Source organism: Caenorhabditis briggsae (genome assembly GCF_000004555.2).
Source record: "Caenorhabditis briggsae complete genome, chrV, whole genome shotgun sequence".
Lineage (NCBI taxonomy): Eukaryota > Metazoa > Nematoda > Chromadorea > Rhabditida > Rhabditidae > Caenorhabditis > Caenorhabditis briggsae.
In genome coordinates, this window is record NC_013488.2 from 17,016,358 (window position 1) to 17,023,102 (window position 6,745).

The window sequence follows — 6,745 nt, forward strand, 5'->3', positions numbered from 1 at the left end:
TTGTTTTTATTGTTTTTTTTCAAATTAGCTAATTTTTATTCAGATTTTGAAAAGCTTCTCACGTAAAAAAATTCTCACGTAAAAAAAACGAAAATTCAAAAAATGAGCAGTTCAAAAAACGTATAGTTACGAAATGTAAAAAATTGAATAAACAAAAAAAATTCGAAAATTCAAAAATTAAAGAGTTCCGAAATTCGAAAAGAATCGGAAAATTCCAAAATTTGTAAAATTCCGAAATATTAGAAATATATTTAAATTTAACATATTTGAAGTTACTAGCCTGTTTGCCGCATCTTCAGCGCTTCAAACTCTTCATTTGAAAATTTAAGGAAGCGCCAACGCAGACGACCTTGAAATGTAAATCGACTGATTCCTATCCTCTACTTGACCATTGCCGAACAACTTCCATGATAATTTTTTGAGTTTCAATGATTTCAAAAATGTCTTCAAATTCTGACGGTTACAACCAAGATACGAGATTTGAATGACTAGAGGAAATGCCAATGCATCTGTGGCTTTCATACTTATCAGTGCATGAAAAAACGTTCCATAAAAATCCATTTCAATTTCGGTTGATGAAAGATGGATGATAAAATATGAAAATGTGTATATCTGAAAAAAATTAAATATGCCCCTCGAGGAGTTGAACTTGTCGGGGCAAGTATTGAAGTATTGGTGCGAACGACAGCTGTACGCAGAGTCACATTAAGCGTTGGACACCGTTACGAAAGAATGTATACGCTGGCTATAAAAATCCTCCGAAAAATCTCCTGTCCCCCCACCACCAGAGGAAAAAAACGTACGAATTTTACCGAAACGACAGTAACCAACTGCCAAAGAATGTAACGCTGAGGTTGATTGCCTTGAAACGAAGCTAAATGACTAAACTTCCGAATACTCAAACCAATTGGGATGTACAAAATACACGAGGATAGAAGCATTAGATTTTGCCAGATATACAAATACTGAAAAATTTTTTATGACTTAATTAGAGTTTAATTATCACTTACTAAGCCAATCATTTTACGATGTATGCCGAGTCCAATAAAAGCTAAAATATATTCAAACATAATTAAAAACCAAAATTTCCATTTTGAAAGTTGCAGATATTTCTCAGTCCATGGATGAAAATAAATGGAAAAACGTTGAATTGCTAACAACGAAATGAGGAGATAATTGACTTGTGCTGATAATAAACCTATCAGCACAGCGATTGTCGATATTATTCCAGGAAAAATCACAATCTTTGGATGGCGTTTGAGAAAATATTCTATTGGAAATAAGGTGATAACAATAAATGTTAAAGAGATATATTGAAGAATGATACTTTTATAAAAATAACTGATAACCTGATAAACGGAAGAGGCTTTATCTCGTTCACGGTTCGAACGGGACACATGAACGTAGAATGGGAAAACTAAGAATAGAAAGAAAATGTAAAAAAACATTAATGGTTCATAAAGCTTTGTTGAATCATAAAATAAATCGGAAGAGTTTGTGGAGTTGGAATCCATTTATTGTCTTGGAGAAAAGTCTTCGATTTTTGAAACAGCTGAAGTTTGTTGTTTTTGTGCGAACCAAAAACCAAAAACTACGTCTGAAAATCAGCTGAAAATTATGATTTGACATTTGGATTTTTCCAGAAAATTCAGGCGAAAAAAGTGTTCCATGATTTTCAATTTGCAAGTCGAAATTTCAAAATTAAAGCATATTTAGAAAGGTTGGGTTTTCCAGGAGGGTTTGAAAGTTGGGAATTTTGAAAAGTAGACAATCCCAACTAATATATATTTTTTATTACTTTATGAATGCAGAAAACTTCAATAGCTTAAATATTTCAATTTCTATGAGACATATAAAAAACTGCTCAACTGATAAAATGTTTGCCTATTGATGACAAATATTTTATCAGCTCTTAAAGTTTTGAAATCTATCGAAGGAACCGAAATAATTGAACTCAAAAAGCAAGTATACATAGGTTGGCTCAGAATTTATCAGGGTGTCTGAACTGTAGCACATGAATAATTGAACTTAAATGGAAAAGTTTTACTTTTTCTTTCGAACTCTCAATGTCTTTTTTTATCAAAAAAGAATAGAAACATAACATTTATGTATTCAAGGTTTAATCGATAAAAAATCTACGTTTTTTGAATCTTTCTGAATTCAAATTTTCCAGAAGTGTCGGGAAGTTTTGCAGAACTATACGGGAACACATCCATGTTGGTTGGAAGTGCACCATGAGCACGGATGTCGTAGCGAAGTAGCAAGTTTCCCAGGACCTAAAAGTTATCATTATTATCATTAGTTGGGTAAAATCCACCGAAACCCAAAAAAAAACCTGATTTCTAGCTGTTCTTGGAGCCAAGATAGGTCATATGAAGTGTTTGAGAGACGGAGTCAGTGGTATCTAGCTGTCTCCGTCTATTGGATTCCTAAATTATCTCAATCCCGGTAACATATATCAAAAACCTGTCAACTGATAAATTGTTTATCATAATGTGGGCTTTTTCCCGAATTTCGGAGGCCCGGCCCGGCCCGGCGGGTCTGTCATTCCAAAAGTTTTGAAAATTTCAGAAAACACATAAGGGGGGACCCTTATGTGATTTTTTTCGATCAAAAATTTTTTCCGAGTTTTTTTGATATTTTTTTATCAAACAGACAAGCAATCCAAAAAACAAAAAAATGGAGAAAATTGTATAGAGAGCTCAAAATTTGGCTCAAAAGTACAAAATTTTTGCTCCCGGGCCTTGAAAATTTCCTCAGGCCCGGCCCGGAATTTTGCAAGTATGATGCCATCAACATTTTATCAGTTGACAATATCATGATAAATTTCACGGTAATTGAGATAATTAAGCTTAATTAGAGTTTATTTACCAAGTACAGCTCCGATCGTGCCAACTGTTCTCCTACACACGATCGTTTTCCGATTCCAAATGGTATCAATTGTTGAAGAAGCTTTTCGTTCCTTAAAAATCTCTCCGGATCGAATTCATCTGGATTTTCGAAAAGTTGCTCATTCACATGAAGAGCTCCAATTTGAGCAGTCATCATTGTTCCAGCCGGAACTTGGAATCCTCGAAAGCTGATTAATTCATCATTTATTCTCCAAAAATTCACATTTAACACCGAAGTGAATCTTTGAATTTCTGCAATTGTGGCATTTAAGTATGGTGTGTTGGGTCTGTCCTGGAGAGTGAGGTCCCTGGAGCCTTGGGTGATTTTTAGAAGCTCTTTTTGAATTTTCAAAATCACGGATGGATGGGTCACAAGTTTCAAGAACCCGACGTAGAGAGAAGTGGCAGTTGTGCCTTGACCAGCGAGCCATAAGTCGTGGAGCACGAGTTTCAGAGCGTCCATGCTGAAAAATTGAATAACTGTATCGAGAATTTTGATTGATAATAAAAAAAATCGTTCATTTAATGGATCAGGAATTCGAATAAATTTTTTAAATTCCAGATTTTTTTGAGTTTTACAATTTTCTCGTTTTTTGAAAATCCAGATTTTTGGATTTCAGATTTTCTGAAACGATTTTTTATTGAAATTCAGAAATTCAGAAATTCAGAAATTCAGACATTCAGAAATTTAGAAATTCAGAAATTCAGAAATTCAGAAATTCAGAAATTCAGAAATTCAGAAATTCGGAAATTCAGAAATTCAGAAATTCGGAAATTCAGAAATTCAAAATTCAGAAATTCAGAAATTCAGAAATTCAGAAATTCAGAAATTCAGAAATTCAGAAATTCAGAAATTCAGAAATTCAGAAATTCAGAAATTCAGAAATTCAGAAATTCAGAAATTCAAAAATTCAGAAATTCAGAAATTCAGAAATTCAGAAATTCAGAAATTCAGAAATTCAAAAATTCGGAAACGCGGAAATTCAGAAATTCTTGACAACTTTTTTGGGGTACCGTAGAAGACTTACTTGTATCCTGGATGGCCATCTTGTCCTTTTTCATTTTCTGATCTCATTTTTGCCAAAAAGCAATCCACTAGATCTTTAGGTTCCTCAGAATCCAGATCATAAGTTCCATCTTTCAGTTTTTGAAACCTCTCAACCGCTTCTTTTCCCACATGACTCAAAATATTCTGTCTTGCATCCCACGTGATTCGGAACCTCCAAGGAAGCACCCATTTCAAAAACCACACAGGCACATTCAAATCGAAAAGGTTAAACGTCTCCGATGAGTCATCGAACATTTTTTTGATTTTCAAAAATTCGTCCTTTGAATTCTCATCGAATCGCTTTCCAACCAGCAAACTATTGATAACACTTCCAACTGTCAAATCGAAGAAATCGACTGGAACTGTCACTTTTCCATTCTTATCAATTTCAGCGTCCAGTTCGGAGCATCTGGAAATTTGAAAATAATGGAAAAACTTGTTCCATTCAACCTTCCATCAAGTTCAGCCATGATCTTCTTCTCCATTAGGCCACTTCCCACTCCCATTTTTCGAAAGGAGAGCAAAGTGAATCGCCTCATTTCTGCCCAGTTTTCTCCATTCGCCGCTAGGATGCCGTGGCCGCCTGAAAATGGGTCACTAGAAATGCGTCAAGTTGTTGAAAACGCGACAAAGCATTAGAAACGCGCTAAATCAACAAAAGTGCGTCAAGTCACTAGAAATGCGTCAAGCCACCAAAAATGCGTCAAATCACCAAAAGTGCGTCAAGTCACCAGAAATGCGTCAAGTTATTAGAAAATTTAGAAATAGCTGCTGAATCATGAATGCGTCTAATCACCGGAAACGCGTCAATGTACCAGAAATGAGTCAAATCACTAGAAAAGCGACAAGTCACTAAGAACGCGCCAAGGCACCAAAAAAGGGTCGAGTCGCTAGAAACGCGTCAAGTCGCTGAAATGAGTTGGGTCACCTGAAATGCGCCAAAGCAACAAAAATGCGTCAAGGCACTGGAAATGGCCAAGTCGCTAGAAATACGCCAAAAAGTTGGAAATGCGTAGAAGCACCAGAAATTTTTCAGGTCACTGAAAATGCGCCAAGTCACTAGAAATGAATCAAGTCACTAGAAACACGTCAAGTTACTGGAAATGCGTCAAGGCACCAAAAATGCGTCACGACACGGCAAATGCGTCTAGGAATTAGATATGCGTCAAGACATGGAAAAAATTAAGAAACCAAGCAGGCGCATTTTCGGTGACTTGACGCATTCCCCGTGACTTGACGCTTTCCTAGCGCCCTGGAGATTTTTGTCCCTGGAACAGCTAATCTGCGTTCAATACACTGAAAATGCGTCAAAGTACTAGCAGGCGCATTTTCGGGGACTTGACGCATTTCTAGTGCGTTAGCTCATTTTTTGTCTACTATTTCCAACCTGAAATATGCTCAAGAACTGGCGCCAGTTGTCGATCCTGACACTTTTTCCCATTTTTAACGAAAATCTCATGAGCCATTTCGTAATCCGTTATGTTGACAGTGGGCATTGGTCCCAGCCAAATGGTATAGGCGTTTCCGTATTTCTGGAATCTTCGAAATTTCCAGAAAGTTCCACATTTTTAAAATATGTTACCTTTCTATAAAAATCCAATGTTGGCACAATTCCATTTAATTTCCATATCAGGTAAATCAGTTGATGAATATTTCCAATTAATGGAAGAGGTGTGGGTCCGGGAGGCAAATTTGATCCTTTCCGAAAATTTGAAATAATCCAGAAAATTAGTAATAGACAAAATGACAATAACAGAATCATTATGTTAATTGATATGACTTGTTTTTCATCTCGCCCTCTTTTTATAGATTGTTCTCTTATCAGTTGAACACTTTAAATACATTCGACACAACATTTTGGACACAACTGACACATATTTATTGTTATCTATCGAATATTACAATGATCGTCTTTGTGGTGTAAAAGTCCAAAAAACGAGAATATAGAGAATACGATTTTCAGAATATCAGAAATTCAGGAAATCAGAAATTCAGAAATTCAGAAATTCAGAAATTCAGATATTCAAAAATTTAGAAATTCAGAAATTCAGAAATTCAGAAATTCAGAAATTCAGAAATTCAGAAATTCAGAAATTCAGAAATTCAGAAATTCAGAAATTCAGAAATTCAGAAATTCAGAAATTCAGAAATTCAGAAATTCAGAAATTCAAAAAATCAAAAATTCAAAAATTCAGAAATTCAGAAATTCAGAAATTCAGAAATTCAGTAATTCAGAAATTCAGAAATTCAGAAATTCAGAAATTCAGAAATTCAATTATTCAGAATTTCAGAAATTCAGAAATTCAGAAATTCAGAAATTCAGAAATTCAGAAATTCAGAAATTCAGATATTCAGATATTCAGAAATTCAGAAATTCAGAAATTCAGAAATTCAGAAATTCAGAAATTCAGAAATTCAGAAATTCAGAAATTCAGAAATTCAGAAATTCAGAAATTCAGAAATTCAAAAAATCAAAAATTCAAAAATTCAGAAATTCAGAAATTCAGAAATTCAGAAATTCAAAAATTCAGAAATTCAGATATTCAGAAATTCAGAAATTCAGAAATTCAGTAATTCAGAAATTCAGAAATTCAGAAATTCAAAAAATCAAAAATTCAAAAATTCAGAAATTCAGAAAAACAGAAATTCAGAAATTCAGTAATTCAGAAATTCAGAAATTCAGAAATTCAGAAATTCAGAAATTCAGAAATTCGAAAATTCAGAAATTCAGAAATTCAGAAATTCGAAAATTCAGAAATTCAGAAGAGTCAAAAATTCAGAAATTCAGAAAAACAGAAATTCAGAA

General features: G+C 34.1%; 2 protein-coding genes across 2 annotated transcripts in view; both read right to left on the minus strand.

Annotated features, from left to right (window-relative positions):
* The window catches only part of CBG22832, a gene marked incomplete at both ends in the record, with an annotated part of 19,509 nt that extends 18,046 nt beyond the window's left edge, over nt 1-1,463 (minus strand). The window contains one exon of the mRNA XM_002638240.1: nt 1,069-1,463. Within this exon, the coding sequence (XP_002638286.1) occupies nt 1,069-1,463 (395 nt within the window). The remainder of the gene's footprint in view (nt 1-1,068) is intronic.
* A 672-nt stretch (nt 1,464-2,135) lies between these two features.
* Cbr-cyp-35D1 lies at nt 2,136-5,701 on the minus strand (the record flags this gene model as incomplete). The annotated part of the gene is made up of 6 exons (XM_002638239.1): nt 2,136-2,276; nt 2,872-3,355; nt 3,920-4,348; nt 4,390-4,522; nt 5,327-5,471; nt 5,522-5,701. The coding sequence occupies 6 exons, from the start codon at nt 5,699-5,701 to the stop codon at nt 2,136-2,138; spliced, it is 1,512 nt and encodes a 503-aa protein (XP_002638285.1).
* Between the last annotated feature and the right edge of the window lie 1,044 nt (nt 5,702-6,745).